The sequence below is a fragment of the Camarhynchus parvulus genome, chromosome 3 (genome assembly GCF_901933205.1).
Source record: "Camarhynchus parvulus chromosome 3, STF_HiC, whole genome shotgun sequence".
NCBI classification, from domain to species: domain Eukaryota; kingdom Metazoa; phylum Chordata; class Aves; order Passeriformes; family Thraupidae; genus Camarhynchus; species Camarhynchus parvulus.
Window position 1 is genome coordinate 55,419,998 of NC_044573.1, and position 21,072 is coordinate 55,441,069.

The 21,072-nt window shown below is 39.8% G+C and overlaps 1 protein-coding gene across 2 annotated transcripts in view; it reads right to left on the reverse strand.

Annotated features, from left to right (window-relative positions):
* The window catches only part of MTHFD1L (methylenetetrahydrofolate dehydrogenase (NADP+ dependent) 1 like), a 145,406-nt gene that overhangs the window by 35,305 nt on the left and 89,029 nt on the right, over positions 1 to 21,072 (reverse strand). For both annotated transcript variants that reach the window (XM_030945820.1, XM_030945821.1), the window contains 2 exons: positions 14,772 to 14,879; positions 13,216 to 13,368 (listed from right to left, as the gene is read on the reverse strand). In XM_030945820.1, the coding sequence (XP_030801680.1) occupies positions 13,216 to 13,368; positions 14,772 to 14,879 (261 nt within the window). The remainder of the gene's footprint in view (positions 1 to 13,215; positions 13,369 to 14,771; positions 14,880 to 21,072) is intronic.

Sequence of the window (21,072 nt, forward strand, 5' to 3'; positions counted from 1 at the left end):
CAAAATAAAAACTGCCCCCAGGTGCCAAAACAGCTCCCAGGAGGAAAAAAAGAGAGGAAAAAAGTGGGAGGAAGGGGAAAAAAAAGAAAAAAAAAGAAGGAAGAGATGGAAAAGGTGGAAAAAAGGAGGAGAAAGATTAGGCTTTTGACCACTATAATGAAGATATGATAGTCATCTATCATAAATCTATCAAATCTATAATCTATCAAAATCATATCAATTTGCTGCAATGACATGTACTAAAACGGAACACAAGAAAGGCGTGGTTTAATGGGTAAAAAATGCATACATTTTCAATGCAGTCCACAATCCAAACAAAATGTGGGTAAACAACAGAATGATGACTCCTAATACTCTCTAATGTCAGCAGAAATCTCTCCAGTTACAGAGAAATTTTCCACAAATACCTGATGATCAAACTAAAAGCACCCTTCTATTAACAAATTCATTCCCACAATTTACATTTTTCTGTACTTACAAGGAAATTCTTCTTACATCACATGATGACTGCTTCATTCATTGCACTCCACCTCCAGTAATAACATTATGAATTAAGTCAAACATGTATAAACCAGTGGGTGGAAAACTGCCTTTTCAACATAAATACACAGAAATCCTTAAAACACTTCCAACAAGAAAGAGATACCACTCAAAAAATGCTGGTCAATGGCAAAGATAAATAGGAACTGATCTGTATAGCAAATACATTTCCTCTGAATACTGATACAGGGCATTCAAGAGCAGGAATGCTCCCTGTTGAGGTTGGCTGTGAATGGCATTTACAGAAGTTCAACAAGGTTCAAGCGCGTGTCCTACACTAGGGTGACAACAAGCCCAGGCAGTGCCATGGGCTGGGGGAACAGCAGCTGGAAAGAGGAGGACCTGGGGGTGCTCATCAACAGCAGCTGAACATGAAGTGGCCAAGAAGGGTCAGTGGCACTCTGAATCAGCAATAGTGTGGCCAGCTGGAGGAGGGAAGTGATTATTCCCCTGCAGTGAGGGCACACCTGGAGTGCCCTGTCCAGTTCCAGGCCCCTCACTACAGGAAGGACATAGAGGTGCTGGAGCGAGTCCAGAGAACGGCAACAGAACTGGTGAAGGGTCTGGAGCACAAGTCTGATGAGCAACTGAGGGAGCTGGGGATGTTTAATCTGGAGAAGAGGAGGCTCAGGGGTGACATTACTGCTCTCCACAGCTCCCTGAAAGGAGGCTGTAGCCGGGTGGGGGTTGGCCTCCCAGGCAACCAGCAACAGCATGAGAGGATATAGCCTAAAGCTGCACCAGGAGAGGTTCAGTTTGGATATTGTGAGGAATTTCTTCACAGAAAGGGTGATTAGAAATTGGACTGGACTTCCCAGGGAGGTGGTGGAGTCACCGTCCATGAAGGTTTTTAAGAAAAGACTGTAAGAGGCACTCAGTGCCACGGTATAGTTGGCAAGGTGGTGTTAGGTGACAGGTTGAAATTCATGATCTCAGAGGTCTTTTCCAAACTAACTGATTCTGTGATTCTGTGAAAAGAGTAAAACTGTAGGAGAGCAGAAGCACTATTTATATAACATCCTTTCAAACAGGCACATATCCTACATAGTAGTAACACTCTTGGAAACTGAAATTGGATCTGAGCTGAAACCACGAGCTGGATGGTGAGAAAAATCTGCAGGACAGCCTTCTGAACAACCACTGGCTGAATGAAGCCTGGAGATGCTCACAAGAGAACTCTACTGTGAGCAGGGAAATTGGGCATTTATAATAAAATATGAAGAGCACTGCATGTAAGATACCAAACTAGCTTTTGTTTTCCAGGAAAATAACCACAGACTCCTGTATTTTTGGGCTATTTCATGAATCAAAGAAAGGTAAAAGTCACAGCTTTGTCATGCAGCTTCCTTGCACAAACTCTCAGATTAGCAGTGAGCCCCAGCAGTTTTTGAGAGCTGTGCAAATGCAGTAACTTTTGAGCAGCATGAGGCAAATGTTGCAAATGGAACTGGGAAAAAACAACTCACTGGTACCACCTATGTGATGTTAGCTACTTCTTTTTTGGGGGTGCATTTGTCATATTATGTTATAAATAGCATTGCCTAAAAGAAAAAGAAGTGTAATATAAATCAACACCACTGAGATTCCACCTGTCTCAGGTGTCCCCAAGTACACTTCTCCAGAAGTATTTCTGCCCCTCACAGCTGACTGAAAATAAGGAGCCAAGCAGGAACTCTTAAGCGGTGTTGAATTTCATGTTTTTTTTGTGAAAAAATATAAGTGAAAAGTAAAACCAAGCCAGGAGATTTATTTTCACTTATCTAAGTTAATCTTAAAAAAGACTAGAAACACTACAACAGGTTTCTACAGGTGACAAATTGTCATAGTTTTTCCAGCCTCAGTCTACTTGTTGTTTTTACAGAGTGAGCAAGTAACAAACCCAGATCATCTCAGTGTAAGAGCTTACTGATGATTTACTAAAAGGCAAACACATTTTCTACATTTCTCTGCTGCTTTTGCTCATGGTATGCTCATTTGATTGTGACACTGAAACCAGAAGGCCACCTCAAGACACTCAATATTCAGTGTTTGTAGGGTGTCAGTCTGGCAGGTGCCTTACAAGATACAAAAAATTTGCCACTTCAGTGAGAATTATGAAGCACCCCTTTCCCATGCAACAATGCAGCTTTCTCATCCATACTCATCCATGCTCCTTTATAGACTGCTTTTGAGTATAAAACCAGAATTTAAGGAGAATCAGAGCAAGATTTTCTGAAGATTGCAGGGGATATAAATGATTTTTCTATGACTATAACAAGCCTCCACATATTTAATCATTGATGTGTTGGTTGCTAAATGATGATTGAAAAATAGTATCTTTATGCCATTTTGCTTATTTGTAAAAAACACAAACAGTTGATTTGGACTCTACCACCCTTTTAAAATTGCTGTAGACATGTAGTCTCCAACTAAAAAAAGTGAAGTAAAAAAGAGACATGAAAAAGTAATCCCGGAGCGGCTGAGCAGAAAAGGAACCATGACCTGATTACCTAATTCTCACTGCTTTTCCTGAAAGCATGTACTCTGACTGAGGTTAACTTTAGACTCAAAGTCTTCAGAGCATTGCTGATCTTGAAGTAGGACAGCTTGTGCAGAACTTCAACATTTCTAAAATACTTTCTTTCCAATTGCAACATTCTTATATATGACTGAATAGCTCATTCTGAATTTCTTCATGTCACTACCTTTTCTTATTAAGCCTAAAGCCCAGCTCCTTATGTTGTCTAAAGAAACATGGTTATTAAACAAAGACGCTGCGGTCAGGCACTCCAGCCTAAAATATCATGCAATTATAGAATTTTATCTTCTAAAAATATGGAGTCCCTAGAGAGAAACTGTTTAGCTTACTAGCTCCAAACTTTGACATGTTATTAAAAAACATTATTAAAAATGTGAAACCAGTTAAAACGACTGTTCCATTTGTATCAGGCATTTTTATATGACTTCAAGAAAAGCTGCCAGGCACTAACATGTAAAGCGTCAAGCACCGGTATAGCTAGCATGGGATTATCATCCACTGGATGGTTATGGAGGTTAGAGTCAAAATTACCTCAAAGAAGATAAACTTTGCTGTCAAAGTGAACTCCCACCCATCTGGTGCCACATCTCGGATCTTTTGCAGCTGTCCCAGATAGCAGCACTGTCAGGCATGTTTCATTGGGAATACTCTCCTGACACTCCTTCCTGCCATTCCCTCGGGTCCTGGCACTGGTCACCAGAGAGGAGTTGTAGACTGCAATGAGGTCTTCCCCTCAGTCTCCTCTGCCGTTCATTTCAGAAACCAAGTGATTTCAGCTGTTCCCCATAAGGCTTCTGCTCCACACCCATCACCATCTTCATAGCTCTCCTCTGGATGCTCTCTAATAGCTTTATAACCTTTTTTTTTAACGTGGCACCCAAAATGGCACACAGGACTTGATGTGAGGCCAAGCGTGTCAAAAGGTAACGCTCTGTTCATGGCATTTCATCATTTCATAAGTAAAGAAAGGTTGCTCTTTTCAAAGCAAACCCATTACCACTTATCAAAAGGAAAATTCAGCATGCCAGCATTTGTACATTTTGTATTTTTAAAAATAAGGACACATGAGGAATATCTCAGGAAATACTTTAGAATTTTTATGTGGGCGGGTGGGTGGAGTAGGGGAGGAGTAGAAGCATAACTTTATCTTTTAGCATTGTGTACAGAATGTAGGTCAGCCTACTCCAATGGAAATACCCCATGCTGATTTTTCACATTCTTAGACATAAACATCTCATGATTTTGTAGGCCAGGAAATTGTGAATTTTATTCATGGTCCGGTCCCAGAATTGTCAGGGGGACCTTACTGTTTGTACCTCTGGACTCTTTATTTAAAAAAAAAAGTAAAAATTTTGCTTGTCTAGCAAATTACTAATACAAAGAGATAGTATGGAAATGTTGAGGATTACAGCTTCAATAGTCCATGTCACAACATAATAAATCAGAGAAGCTCAGTTTCTAACTTCTCAGTACATACTATTTTGTGCATAACAAATGCAGGATGCATTTATTTCAATATAAAACAATCTGGAAAATGTCCTTCCTTCCCTGTAAAAGCTATTTGTTAACTAATAATAGATATATGTTTTACATCTAAAATTATAGCCTATTTTTAACCTCACATTGTCATACAAAGTTTATGGAGAAAATACTTAAAAAAAGGAAATCAGAGTCCATTTCCCGTTTTAACAAGGATAATCCCTTGACCAGAAGGCACAAATATTCATCATTCTTTAATGTTAATTAGCTCACTGTTTATTTTATATGCCACAATTTAACGAAAGAAAGCAAGATGCTGGGAACATTATTAAGTTCAAAACATCTTTCACCTTATTTATCCAGAATTCAATAAAACTGTTCAGTCACAGACTTGCAGCCTCCAGCTAGGTTCCTGCTATCAGCCCTAAATCATTTTTAGAGTTTCAGTAAGTTGCCAAGCTCAAATATACAGCTATCTACATCTGCTAGGTAGTTTGTCTTACTGGACAATCTGGAGAAATTTCACTCACTTGAGCCAAACTGTAAAGTTTCTCGCTGCTATCAAGGAATCAATCTTTTTAAAATTTGAAAATCAGCATTTGAAAAGTGCATCTGTACGAACGTTGAAAGGACAATGGTTTTTTTCCTTTAGGTGAGCATAAGATAGCTTCTCAAAAAAATTGCACATAGTTTAAAAAAGTAACTACTTATTCCTTAATGAATGGCTGAATCTCTAAATTTCTCATTTAAGCCACAGAGAACCTTTTCAGAAATTTCACTTTCTTCAACTGAGGAAGCTTATCAGGCTGAACAAGCAAAAATAGGGAGCATGAAACATAATTTCATTTTTTCCCTATACAGAGGAACAGCAGAAAGCTGGAAGTGACAGGATGGCTGCTACTACCACACTGAACCATGACAGGCAGCAGCAATACCCATCCTGCCCCAAAGCAATCAGATTCAGTGGCTCCTCTGTCTGGTAGTGTCAGCCTCTTCCCACAGCAAGTCACCCAAAATATCATGAATGGGAGAAGAAATACCTGGCTGCCCTCTCTAATGTTTAAGTCTGTATATCTTCCACATGGGTAGCATAATCTAACCATTAACATCGCTGTTTCAAGGCATTCCATAAACTGATTTTTGAGCTCTTCACATCTGATCAAAATCCACATGTACCAGGCTGATTGGATGAGCTCTAAACCAAACCCATTTACCTGCTCTGGACACACATCAGGTGTGCCAACCAGCAGGGTCAGAGCTGCAGGCTGGGACCAGGGTGGGCAGGCAGCACTGCTGCACCACAGAGAGGCTGCCACGATTCACCCACCTGCTTCCCTCTTTGCCCTGCAGAACACCCAGCAAGAGGCATTCACTAACTGCTCAGACTTGCACGTGCCTGCATTCCCACTGCAACATCCCTATTTCTTCTGTGAAGTCATGCATAAAATTCAAGGGCAGTTGTCCAAAATTGGTGCTGGCTTCTGTCCAAATTGCACTTTTAACTGATACATCTTTGTTAAAAGCAAGCCCTGAGCAAATAAGCTAATGTACATCATTTAAAGAGCCCTACTCTCCATATGGATTATCAGTCTCTTGTTTTTCCCTTCTTAACTGATGCAGCCATATCCATTCTTATCGGGGATCATGGACTGTAAATCAGAGACAAGGGAATGAAACAGAGGAATGATATACCCAAACTGGTTATGATCACAGGTAGGATCTTAATGACTCCCAGGCTCCCTGAAGGCCCTGAGCAAAGGATGCTTTCCCAGAGATGCACCTTTGGCTCCACGTGCACTCCAGGTGATTCCCATTTGCCTGCACTGATGGCATCTGCAAGCCTAAGCTGCACTGAGTTCATTACATACAACTTCCCAGCTCTGATGAGAGCAAGACATTCACAACCACCACAAACAAAACTGCTCCAGAGCATAATGAGCTCTCTTGGTTCCTGCATTGCTCAAACGTGTCTGCGCTGGCCAGGCACTGCCCGTGATCAGTGAATCTGTGCTGCCTGGGCTGCTGTGCCGAGTCAGCTCCTCTTAACTGAAAACATCTGCTCCAGCACTCCTGAGCCTGGCACACTAGCCTGGGAAATTCCTCTGCAGCTGCTCTGAGCTCTGATCCACCATGCCTTCCATGCCCTTTCACATGTAAAGCAAAGGAGGTTAGGAAAAATTCCCTCAAGAGATGGGAGACCATCAAAATGCATTTTCAGGGAATTAGTCTGAAACTTTTTCTGGCTAAAATGAAACATGAAAGTCACCTCTTGTAGCTGTAAATAAGTTTTAAGTTTACCTATTCAGATAAACTACTTTAGATTAACACTGACATGTCTAAGAGCTTAAACATAATGTTACATTTCTATGGATGTATTTAATATAAATATACTTGGAAAAGATGACAAAGGAAACCTGATTGATACTAGAAATACACTTAGTCCATTTTTGTCACTAAAAAGTTAATTTTATTTAAAACCAAATTTAAACATTTGCATTAAAAAGTCTCTGACAAGGCTTAAAATATGGTAAGATGGGAAAATTATTTTGGAAAATAGTGGACACTGGATACAAAGAAATAATTTCACAGGAGTCATACAAGAATTGCTTAAAATGGAGGTTATAGTAAGAAAAAATATCATCAAAACTAAATATTAAATAGCTTACCAAACCACAGGGTCTATTTTCTTATTTGATATGTTATCTAGTGATTTCATCCTGTCCCAAAAAAACAGGTTTTCCTTCAACAATTCAGTTCACTGAATAACATACATACACCCCCACAAAACTTCTTTTTTCTTCTCAGTAGAAAACAAATCAAAACTATTCATTCATTTCTCTAACTACAAGTGCTGGCCCTCAAGGAATGTAAGGTTAGGTGGAATAAAGCAATAATAAGGTACCAATTTAATCTGATCAGCAATGAGACATGGTCCTTCATTCAGAAAAGGCAATATATAGTACATTATTATGATGTAGGTTAAATAATGCATACTAGCAAACAAACAGCAGCCAAGAGTGACAGCATGAACTATACAGGATCTAAGTAAGTGTTTTGCCTTTATTATCTGTCAAGATGTGGCAGAGGAGGAAGAGAGGTTGGTTTGTGGGGTTTTTTGGGTGTTGTTTCGGGTTGTAAGAGAGTATTTTACCATATGCCTGTGTCCCAGCCATGGTATGGAGGTACAGTGATCCAAAGCAAAGTATATTTACTCTGTATTTCCAACAAGCACTGGTTTATCCACATCCGTTTAAAACAGGTGAATGAAACAGTAAATACACAGACTATATGAAAATTTCTACCATTTAAATACATTCTTTTCTATTCCCTTTCAAAAGTTACAGAAATTATAATGATATTTTCAAGCCAGCTGAACTCTACTCTTTTCCTCTTAAATTAAAAAAAAATCCTTAGTCATCAGAAAGGCATGTTCTGCTCTCCTGTAACTACATTCATTACTCACATGACTTCTTCCTGCCCAGATCTTAGGTCATCTCATTGTTTTAACTAATGCTTTTGGAACATCTTCCAAGCTCTTTAACCCTTGTGGTTTTTATGTCAGTGTCCTCTTCCAGTTCTCCATGTACATCTTGGATGTGTCTCCAAATAATTTCACAGGTATTTCTTCCCATCAGTACAACTCTCAGTTTTTTCCTTTCCAGCCAATTCCATCTCTCCAATCCTGCCCTCAATCTTCTATTCCCATCTTCTGATCACAAATGGACACTGCCATCCTTGAATTTTAACCGCCTCATAGTCCACACACCTGGGATGTTTGCAAAGGCAAACCATTCCATTATAATCTGCAACTTTTTCCTCAGCCCTTCAGCTAAATCATTCACTTAGGACTATTTCTGCCTCATCTACAGAGACCCTCCCCTCTCTGGTCAGCCCAATACCATCACAACCACATCATGCAATGGCACCAAGGGCCAGAAGTGGATTGTCTGCTATTACACTAACCTCAGCCTACTAACTAACCTCTCAGCCTCTGGCTTTTAGACACAACAAACTGAAGTTGATTGTCCCCACTCTCACTTCTAGCCATCAATCATACCTATCTGGTCACCCCCAGTCCATCAACCCTATCCTGAATAATTCCTCAGCCTTCCCCCAAGTAGAACATCATTCAGCATTTCTGTGTGTGCATAGCTGGTCACTGGACAGGAATGATGCAGCCTTTGTAATTCAGAAAACCTCTCTCCCTCATCTATCACCTACTGTGATAGATACAAAGGCACAGCATCTAACAGAGGGCAGCTTTTCTTTCCCTGTTACCAATTTTCAATTTAGAACGAAACAATTGTTAACCTACTTTCCTACAAGAGTTGAACTTCATGGCTTTCCTTTACTCTCACTGCTTACACACTTCTTGCAGCTATCTCAAAACCAGCCCACAGAGTCTGTGAGCACCCAGCTTTCACAACTAGCTGTTCTGAGCACTGCTACAGCACAGCAACTATCCAACACCAAAGGCACTTGCCAAATGCCACATCCCCAGGGACATTTTTTGGACCAAGAGTGGTCCGAATACCTAGAAGAGCTTAAATCCTTTGTAAACAATACAAAATTGAACTGTAATCTAAATGTTTTACAAAGCAAATATAAACCTCCCCATCATTTCTGCTTTTGAAATGCTACCCGGTGTTACACAGATCACCAGGATGAGTTGAGCAATCAAACAATTATTATTCACCTGTCCCATAAAAGCACCTGAGAAAAGTGACAAAAGGACAGTTTGGAAGCAATCTGAGCATTATGCACTACTGAAAACCTGCAATTTCACTTCAGGTGGCCTGGACTCCAGCTTATGTTCAACAGACACTCTCCAAACTCAATAATCTCTTAAGCACTAAGAAAGAAGATATTAATTCAACGGGGAACAATATTTTCCTTCTCAAAGTATTAATAAAAATATTTACTTGTGAGGTCTTTTCCCTCTTACAATATCCAGGTAATATTTTGGCAGGGCAGCCCTGGCTCTCACCCACAAGTGAGCTAGAGCTTTGTTCCGCCCATGCACTGATTTCAAACTACTCTGGGTCACCCCAAGAGTTCTTTCCAAGGGGATATAGTTTCAGCACTAGTTCCAGAGACTTGAACTTCTTTCTCTACGAGGAGAAAAATATTTCTGTAATAGGCTGACCTTTCTTCAGATATGTTGATATCTGAAGGATGTCAGTTCATTGTGAGAATTTGGAAGCTGGCCATGACTCCAAAGGCTCCACATATTTTCAGAGTGACCATGTCTGTAATTTTAACCCATTGAAATGAAAGTGCATGGCTGGAGAAGAGTAGTACATGCTTAAAAATCTCACTGTGACTCAAACACTGATTTATTTCCTGCAGCAGTGATTTGGTAGCATCACTTCCCAAAGGCAAAAGGCAACAGGTTTTATTTCTATGACCTTCCTGCATTCTTGCAACTCACATGAAAAGGAACAATGGAAATGTGGCTGAATGTGAGAAAGCACCAAACTGCTATGGCATTTTGGGTGGGTGTGGAGAGAAACACACAAACTACAAAAAATCTAATAACTCCCCACCCAAGCATTGCTAGTGAATGACCTCACTGGTTTCCTACATATACTCCAGCAGCTTTCCTGCCATCACTCTGTTAAGCCAAGCAATGATGTCAACAGTCCACCTGTGAGAGTGATGTAGCCCTCTGGGTCATGGTCTCAGAGAACTTGGATAAAAGCTGTGCCAGTGTTAATTAAATGCACCTCTTGTTTCACTGCTGATTTCCTCTGATAAGGCTCAGCTCATTTTTCCTGGAAAGACTTCCATGCTGTATGGGAACTGGAGCCAACCATAACACAAACCAAATATTGCTTAGAGAATATGAAGACAACATGCTAAATATTTAGTTTAAAAAAATCACTGTGTATCAGAGCTGGGATAAATACAAATCTCATTACTTTGCATGTGCTAGTGACAAGGCTAAACCACAAATGCTAGTTACTGCAGATAGTTTATTATCTTTCAGCAGTACTTATCTCTCTCATTTGTAATGTTCTTCCCCAACTACATTGGAGCAGAACTCTTAACAACCTGCTTTACTGATAAATAATTCTGACACGTCAGAATATGAGAAGTTTGCCTGGTAAAAAATATGCTTTGAGAATGGTGTTTGACATTTAATTAGCATCAGAATTATCACTACAACTTTAATGAAAAATAGCATTTTTTTTCCTGCCGTCAGAAAAGCCTTAGCTGTAAGAAGGTTCTGAGCAGCTTAGGTATTAAGGGACATCTCTATTAATACAATTAGCCAGCAAGCAGTGGAAGGGGAAAAAATTTTGTACTGCTTCTTCTTTTCCTATATAAAGAAATCTACTCCACTGTCACGACTGGATCTTTTCACTATAGGCTGTCGCAGGGATTTCTGTAATCCCTCTACTCACAACAGTGACTTCCAACCACTCTAAGCCTTCAGGACATGCCCTTTTATACTTGCTTTGTTCTTGCAGACATTTTCAGATTTTCAGCTTTATTAGAAAGAGAACTACCAAGGGAAGGCTTTCAGTTTTGAAGCTAAACATCAAAAATATTTCTTCTAGCACAACTTAAAAAGTAACACTAACCCTAAGACATAGTTGCTGACAACAACATGCACAAAAAATCTGAAGGCGACAAATAAGAAAAGTGGTTTCAAAAACCGTGGTGCAATTACACTATGAAAGTTTGTTTCATGATGCCCGCAACTCTCCACTTTGAAAGGCAGCAGGTTGGACCTCTTGCTATAAATTTAATTCTAAAGAAAGAACTGTGTGTTAACGACGTTAGGAATACATTCAAATTCATTCATTCATTCTGATTTGTAGCAATTGTGATGGTTCCAAGAAGTGTTCTGTCCCACATTCCTGAGCATTACATTCCTGAGCATTAGCAATATTTTTCCAAACAACCAATGATCGATGTCCATGTATTTACATTTTTACCTCTTGGGGATCTTATGTTTATACAATACCTTGCCTACAAACTCTCTTGGAATACATAACACAGGCTATACTGCCTTCCCAGCTCAGGATACGGGAGAAGTTCCATGGCTAATACTGCTTCTCACCAAAGTCAAGCTAACTAACTTAGACGTATTTTTTAAATTCTCCTCCAAAAAGAAACCTCATATACAAAATATCCTTCAAAAGAACTTCATTTTTTGGTTTCCAAATGGTAACAGAAAGAGGTAATCCTTGAACTGATTTGGTTTATACTGCTCCTATGGACAGTTTCTATGGATTTATGACACTGAACTGCAGCTAGTTTATAGCAAAGCATGCAGGGTGTGACTCATTCAGAAAGCTCAACCCAAGAATATTTCATTCTGACATCCAACAGAAATGCTCCCTCATGTATTTGAATTAGTTGCTGCCCATTACTCACATGCACTCCTCATAACTTCATGACACACAACTTGCAGTGCAAACTTGAATCCAGGCCACGAAGGAGATACTAGAAGTTCTGACAAATTTTAACCCTGTCACCAGTAACTGGAATTTGGTCTTACACAATTTAAATACACAGCTGTGCTCTGCTTCTGGAGGATGTGCATAATGTGGTCATGCAGAAGGAAAGCGTATCCCCAAGTCCAGTGACTTAAAGTGACACAGTTTCCTGAACTCCAGGAACCCTCCTGGTCAGAAAGTACTTCCTTCCTCATTTCAAACACTTGATTGTTTCGGAGGGAATTCAAAACAATAGATTAGAAACTTTCAACCTTTCCTAAGTGTACTGCTACACAAGGAAATCAGGCCGTGCTCTGGGAAGATGAGATAACATTGGGAGAGTACTCTTTCCGGAAATGCAATGGCTTTTGCATCCCTTCTCCAGCACCATCCCATGAATCAGCTACATGTAAGTAATAACTCTAGCTAGGAGATGTCAGATGCAGTTCAACTGCTGTTTGGATTAAGATGTGCGTGGTTGGCAGAAGGCATGAGCCAACTCACTTCTCAGCTATTTCGATAAGGCCTGCAAGGGAAGAAATATCAGGAGCTTCCTAATCTCAATCCGTACTTGTAAGGATGGATAGGAAGAAAGGATGATGACTGCCTCTTTTTAGCACCTCATTGTTTAAATCTCTAATAAAGGAGAAGGAATGTACTATTACTTCTGCAGTTAAAAATCTACCCCTTCCCACCATAACTTACTTTTACAGCACCACTAGTAATGTTCATAAAGACTGGGAGCAGATCAGGCTCATCAGCTGAAGAGCAATTATTTTAAGCATACTCTATTCCCCAACACAATTCCTTTAATCTAAATGCATTGAAATGGTTTGTAATGATAGGTAAAAGATTTAAAATTTAGAATAATATCTAACTAGTTATTTACAGGCTGCAATTTGAATAAGAAAAGGCAACGACAAGTAAATTCATTTTTCTGCAGCATTAGGGTGCTTCAACACCGTAGACTAACCTAAAAACAACAGCAACAGAAACAACAGCAAGAGCCATTCTCTCAGATCCAACAGTCAAAGCTCTTATATGACATTGCATTTTCTTGATTATCTTTTCCTATCAACGTGGAGCTCCATAAAATTTGAGGACAAGATTATCACACAAAAGCAAGAACTCACATGGTTCTACACATTATTTTTAGAGGCAAACAGGAAATGCACTTCCCTGTCAAGCTGGGTGAAAGGGGAGTTAATGAGTGGAACGCTTTGCACTCACCGTTCCTACCAGAGGGTAGATGAATCCAGCTCCAATGCTGGCTCGCACATCGCTAATTGGCAAAATGAAACCAGTGGGAACACCCTTCCTCTCAGGCTGATGGGAGAGGGATAGGTGAGTTTTGGCCATGCAAATGGGAAGATTTCCAAATCCCTAACAAAAAAAAAAAAAAGGGAAAGAAAAGAAAAATGTTTTTAAAATCACAGTAAAGGCACATTATGTTTTAGTTTTGTTATCAGCATCTTCTAGAAACCTCTCCTACAGCAGTTCCCTTTGGGCTCTAATGACCCAGTTAGACAGCAACTTGAGACCAGGATTCAGAGTCCAAAATTTTCTAATAGTATTAATGTCTTCATGAGGGTAAACACAAATGGTGCTCATGATGCTTTCCTTTGTTTTTAAACAAGACAAAACCTGCATGAGGTGATGGCACCCCCTTCACTACTGTCAGTGTTAATTACTGAAAACGTGGGAGAAAATCAGGAAAAGTGCCTCATTAGCTCCCCCTGCCCATAATTTGTCTCCAAGTTATTGATTACTCTTGAGTCAGGCACCTTTCACTCTTCCATTCAATTCTTTTACAAACAGAAGGCAGAAGGAGAGGCGGCACTTCAGGGAATTGTCTCTGCTGCTCAGTGCTGACAACTCTTTAGGCGACATTGTGAAAATATTTCCTAATATACTAACACTTAGACTAAAAAATGGATTAGAGAATCACAGCAGGAAAAAAAAAGGCATGGATTATTTAGCTTCAAGTACACTAAGTAACCTTCTTTTCCATTTACAAAAATCAAATTAATTCTCAGGAAGTTTTCATTTTAGGGAAGATGACTGTCCACCTGTCTGACCAAGGACTTCTGCTTGTCTGACCAAGCTGCTGAAGTTTACTCAGGAATTTTTCCTGGACATATTGTTTCTATTTTCTGACAGAAAGGTTCCAGCCACATTTATGTTCAGAAGCCATTCCACTACAAAAAACACATTCACCTCTCCACATGGTCTCAAAACTTTTCAAACTGTAACATGTTCTCACATGCTTTAGGATAGGTGATGTATTTCATGTTCTAGTACTCATAACTCCTTGAAAGTAATAGGAACAGAAAGAAATCAAAAGATTTTACAAATATTGGGATGTTCATTGTCAATGTGCATAGCTGTGCACAGGTCTTATTGTGTTTGCACACTCTTTTTTGCAGGTACAAATGAACACTCATGCTAAAATTGGTTACATTTGCTAGCAGCAACATTTGCAGATACGCAGTTGTCAGGATTAGGAGAGTAACCCAAACTGCACAGAAAGTACAGTTTCATGGACAATCTCAGAAGAATTCTGAACTCCATTCATACCTAACAGGAGATCACCTTCAAGGTTAAAACCATTATGTTCTACAAATCTAAACCAACCCATACTGACCTCCACAGTTCACCACCATGGGTAAGCTCATGCCTTTCAGCAAAGCTTGACTTAACACTCCAGTCTGAGAACGTTACACCCTGAGGTTTCCCAAGACTCACATCCAGCAGGGACCTGCCTGCCCATTCCCTGGTGTTCTTACCTGCCGGGTGTAACGATCAACTTGAGACTGCGCGGCAGGAGACAACTCGATATCCTGAGCTCCATACACCTTCTGAGCAATGATCCTTATTTTCTCAACAATAGGAAGCTGCAGAGACAAGGAAACAATACAAGGATGAACAATGGCCAAGAGAAACTAGGATCTTGTTTGCTGAGTGAGGTCTCTGAATCTCTCATTTAGATTCATCCCTGTTAAACAGGCTTGCTAAAGCATGAGACCAAGTAAGGAGCACTGGTGACGGATATGATACTACAAGTACATGAGCTAACAGCTGTGATTTCAGCTACTCCAAAATTTGGAAGCTGCACAATTTGTGCATTACAGAGTAGACAATGTAAGCTTATGCTCACCTGAAGTGGGGGGAGAAAATTACTGCCATCTAGTTATGAGAGTGAAGAGATAACCTACACCTCAATCTCCACTGGGTTAACAGGGATCACTAGACAGAAGAGTTTCAGAATAAAGATGACCTACACGAGTAGACAAGGCAAGGTAGGAGGCAGCCAGGGAAGGTTCCCCTGAGAAGCAAGGAATTGTAGCAGAGAATTCCTCATCACTGCTCCTTTGATTGTGATTTTCTTTCATTATTATTATTCTTACCTCCTGTCCTTTCTAACAGGCATATTTTTAATTGTAGCTTTGATATTGTAAAGCACTTTGGACACTTAAAAAAAATAATATGAAAGAATTCTAGAATTCATTTTGAAACCCCAAGTCACTAAGTTAAATCCCAGTCTCCAAGAGTATTCACATCATGTTATTCAGCTCAAACTGAACAAGTTCTGCCTTCACAGCTTCTATTTGAAGGCAGAGGCAGACTCTCACATTCAATCTGTTATAAAACCCTTAACATATTTTCAAGAAACAGGTTTTTGTGGTCAGATCAGGCATTTACTTTTTGTGCCATCATTTTTGTGTATTTAGAGTAAACAACTCTTTCCTATTTCCTCCTTCTCTTTCCTTTTGTTTTTAATGACCCAGGAGACAGCAATTGTGACTCCTCTGGCCTATTTTAAACAAGCCATTCTCTGACTTCTTTCAATAGGAACAGGATGATGGAGGAGGGATCTTACCACGACTTCAGATAATTCTGTGCTCACTACAGATGGCCAGAGATGTGTGCAATATTAAAGGGAATATCTCATCAGTAACTTGTAGAATATTTAATTAACAACACCCATGGAATAAGTGCTACACAAAGTCTAGAGAGATAATCACCTGGGGAAGAAGACTTGGTAATACAAATACAATCCAAAAAGCAATACAAAAAGCACCAGGACACAAAATAGAAGTGAATCATTTTATTCTAACAAAGGCAAGAAATTAATTAATTTGTGAATAATGAACCCTATCTGATGCACTTATAGGAAGTTCCATAGTTAACCACATTTTTGCAATACCTGTCTAGAAGTAGTTCTTTTTCTGCAAAGATACATCAGTTGAAAGGTTTGTGTCAGGCCAATCTTTTTTGTATTTATGATTAAATTTCAGAAAAATTAAAGCTTACATTATTAAAGAACTTCAGTAACAGAGGTATCACAAGAAAAGAATCTCTCCAGACTTCCAAGTACCTTAAATGTAAGGCAGTTAAAAGCTACGAAGGCTCAGATAAAATTCCCCCTCAGATCTGAAATTACAAAGACAGGTTTAAAGAAGCTTCACAAGGCACTTTCTGAACATGCTCACGATACAATTACTGCACCTTAATTGGGTGGAATAATGTCACATTCCCAACATCATGCTTTTTACAGGAATCCAAGCAGTGCAGGAAAATCTAATCAGGACTGGAGATAGCACATTGCAAATATCCTGTGTAAAATTCCTGGCAGCAGCAAGCTGAATGGAATACTTAGTGTCATGGACAGCCATCACAAGATGAAATTTGTCTCAGGGTGATTATTAAGTACATTCATATCCATGGCAGTTTTCAACACAGTGGGAGAAATGCAAAACATGTCTGTTAATTTGCCTTCTGGGTGCTGTTTGCTTGCAGTAAAGGACTAACAGCAATGGCAAATGGAAATGCAAAAGGAATTCCATTCCTTGTTGTCAGCAGGCCAACATGGAAACTAACAGCTTTCTGCTTAAACCTCAGTAAATTCACTGAGATGGAGATGGACATTTAGATTCAACTTGCATTTGTGTCAAAACATTTCAAACTAATTTGACAGCAGCGTAACTACTGCGCCTTCAGCCCCCTTCCAATGACCACAGCTGTATTTTCCAAAGAAACCCAGCAGGGCTCTGGATAATATCAGAGGAGAATGCTTTAATGACAGTGGTGGCACTTTGCTTCTCCTGGGATATGTGCAGTGTGTTGCATGGCTGAGTCTGAGCTGGACAGTCAAACCATATCCCTTTGGATTTATGGTTTGTGGTTTTTTCCTGGTTTGTTTTTTCTTTAACCAGAATTTCAGATACTTTCTGGGTCAGTACCCACACCTCAAATTTTGCAAATGTAACCTCAGAGGAATCACCAATGAGGAAGGGGTTGTGGGAGTGTGAATAGCAAAAAAAAGTGGTTTCCTGAGCCTGTCATGTTCTTGCCAGGCATGCTCACACAAACAGGTAAGGCAATGTGCGCATGGTGTCAGAGGAGAGTTTGAGCCTATTTAATCTCAGCAGAGGCAACATGAGTCTTGGCTGAGCCAAATTCAGACAGAAACCAGCAGGAAGGCACAGATGTGCTATGGACATCAACACAGCCCATGCACATGCACACTCTCAGATATGCTTCCTTCCTGAAGTTTCAGGAGTAGGGAAAGGAGTACACTACACCATGCTAAGGATCCACCTGTTTCCTAGTATTTACTGTGATTTTTAAGGCATTATCTTTTTAGAATCACAGTGTATCAGAGCATTTCAAGCTAAAAAGTTTCCCGTGTTTCAGTTATCAAGTAATACTGCTGGGAAACTTCACTTTAATTTAAATAAATGCTTTCCAAACTAAAAAACACCTAGTGTTTTGCGCGAGAAATAAAAATTAATTTTGCTTGAAAGTGCCATAATGGTATTTTAACAGAAAAGAAATTCTACTTGTTCAAGAGGCATTTTGCATAGCAGAAGCCTGGATTTACAAGACACTTGTTTAGCTTTAGGTTTTCAACAGAACTGTTGATTATTCAGCACTTCACTATCAAAATAGTCTCACTGATGGGCAAAGACATCCACGATATGTAGCAACAATGCTAATTGACATGGAGAAGGGGGCTGAAAAGTTAAACCCCTACTGCACAAGTAACTAAATCATTGGGGGATTTTATGCTGGATTTTTGCTCCAGCTGATATCAGACTTATTTAGAAAAAAAAAAATTGTGAACTACCTGTTTGTGCCTTATATACTCTGGTCAAATGTCTGCCAGCAGAAACCAGATATCTCAGATACTTAGAAAAAAAGAGTAATTTCACGTCTGCTGTGATTTGGGAATGATACTCTCCAGTTCAGTGTCCCCACCAAGACCCTCCAGGAATTCCTTCTCCCAGGAAGCGACTCCTTTTCCCTTGCCCCCATGATGTGACATTGTATAGAATATCCTTCTGGCCTGCCCCCTTCATACTGCTGCAAAAATTAACCCTGTGCAGGCCAGAAACAGGACACCATCTCTCACTTTTTTTGTTGTCTGAGAATTTTTTACAATGGCCTTAGGAATTTCCTGAACTGGTTGTTCACTCCCATAGCAAACTCCAGTGCTGCACCCTTAGCTGTGCTAATTTGCAGGCCATCACCAAAAGAGCCTTAAGGAAAGGAGGATTAAAAGTCTAAATGGGGAGTGTTGATGCACCCCTATCAACAACAAATTGATTCCACAGCACCTCTGCCACCTGGAGAGCTAGGGTGAGAAGGAAAGCTGTAAAATGTCCAGGGTGTCAAAAGCATGAAAGATTTATGATCAGCAATAAAAGCTACCCCTCTTCTCAGTTCCCTTATGTAAAGTTGTGACTGTTGCACAACTAAGTACATTTAGGTGAAGATTAGGTGAGAGATAGACAATAGACACTATAGATTTGGATAGAACCTGACTTTTATAGATATGCAACTATCTATTAGTACCACTGCAGAAGGAATTATGGCGGTTTCAGAGAATTCGTTCCAAATTCAGTTTCAGCTTCCTGAGAAAATGGTGTCATAAAATACTTCTGTAAATTTACATTGAATATCAGAAGATGCTTCAGGGCCACACAATACAAATATCTGCAGACAATTCATTAGGATTCTCTCAGAAACAACCAATCTTGCCACTCCTGCCAGAGAGAATGTTCACTTCTGAAATCTCACACATTTAGAGCGACCAAAGCCATATGCTGCTTTTCAGGCAAGCACAAACACACACGCTTGCTGAGGCTGCCAAGCACCCACACCATAAATGGGATTATCTCCTAGGCTAAAGCATAACAACTGCTAAAGCACAAACTGCTTTCATAAACACACTATCTATGTAGCTGTACATTTCATTACTTGATAGAGAATGATTAAACCATGAAATCAGCACTGATAAAGGTGCTGCACCTGAGAGAGCCTGTCATTCCCAGGATTGTTTTGATTATCTACACTGAATCATACCAGTGTTATCATCCAGCCATACTGCCACTTCCAGTCCATCTCACTTGCAACACATGATATTAGTGCCAAGTGGTGCTGCTTATTACAAAATCTTTCTTCCCTTACTAGCGACAGCAATGTTTTCACTAAAACATAATTTAATAGTGCTTAATTTCTGCTAACCTTTTCTCATATTTCCTTAATCTCTTCATCTCTTCCTTCACTTCTAACAGCTGACTTCAGATTATCTGTTTTTCATGCATGGCTTGATAAGGATTTCCATGGACAGCAGACCAGCTACAATAGATCTTCCTTTCACCCTTGTTTCCCCTGCTGCTCACACTCACCCAAGTGCCAGTGCAACTGAGGCAGCACTGCTGTTTGTGCAGCTGCACATACCAGAGACAGTCAGCCAGGCTAAAACATAGCCCAGGGAAAAAACCCTATTGCAACCCATATCAGTTCACACATCCACCTTATCTTAAAGGCAAAGCCCGTGTGAAGCAGGAAGAATTGCTCAAACTGTTCAAATCTGAGCACTGAAAGGTACCAGCAGAAAAAGCAAGTTGGGGCAGGGACATACACCTTGGCTCGGATTCCTGAAATCAGTCTTGCTGCCAGAAGTCAGTATTAAGTGAAACAAAGCATGCATATTACCAGGCATCTGGTCTGAGACTATGCTCAAGATTTCCATTTTTGCATCCTAATTTGGACACCTGACTTTTTAAGCTCTTCACCTATTGGAGAAAGGAGTTAATCTTTTTAACTCCCCACAGCCAGTCCCTGAGACTGCTGAAAACAACCCTTATTCCTTTCCTCCTTAATTTCTTCTGCTTTTAAACATCCTCCTGACTTCCTCACCAACAGAACATATCTCTGTAAAGCCAGAGACAACAGCAGTGAGTCCCTAGTCATACTACATTCCACTAGGTTGCAGGTAAGTCCCACTTCCAAGAGAAGTCCTGGTCTAGTTTAAATTGAGTACCATAAGTGAATACCCATCAGTGTAGCACTGTCTGACAGGACCCCTTCCCAGTTATACAACATACATACTTAAAACTACTTTATTCTCCAACAAAACTATGATTCTGTTGAAAAAAAAATGCATTTAACCGAAAGTATACAAAAGTACTATTTACTTGTAACTTACACATTTAATACTTCAAGTACCTTAAACATTCACTTTAGCATCAATGCCAATTTTTAATTATGACATCACCAGTTTAATTATAAGGTGAGAACCTCTGGGCCCACTGTTACTAAGCTGTTTGTGTTTTAGCAGAAGTTCTTATTATAATTTGAAATGTAAGGCAGTGGCACTTTTTTTAAACTTACACATTCACTGAAAGCAATAAAGAAGAATCACTGGTTGGCTAAGTGAAACAGTATGCAGACATCACTCATTCCTCTTCTTGGGAAGGCTGCCAAATGAAAACATGATGGGAGTATGGCTGAAGATGCTGTGTGGGGTGACAGAGTGCAGTGCTAAAACAATAGCTGACTCTGCACATTCGAACTCCTACTTCTAGCTTTTCCCTTGGATAAAATAAAAACACATTTAATAAAGTATCTGTATATTCTGGTTCCAGAAGATCTGTGGCTGACAAAAAGGATTTCCAAGTCTTTAGCACTTCTCTTCCTTTGCTGGCACAGGACAAGAGTTGGTTTTTTTAATTAGTGGAAAAGCATTTTCAGTCAAGCTAAAGAGTTTGTGAATCAACACCTAAGCCTGTGGCCTTA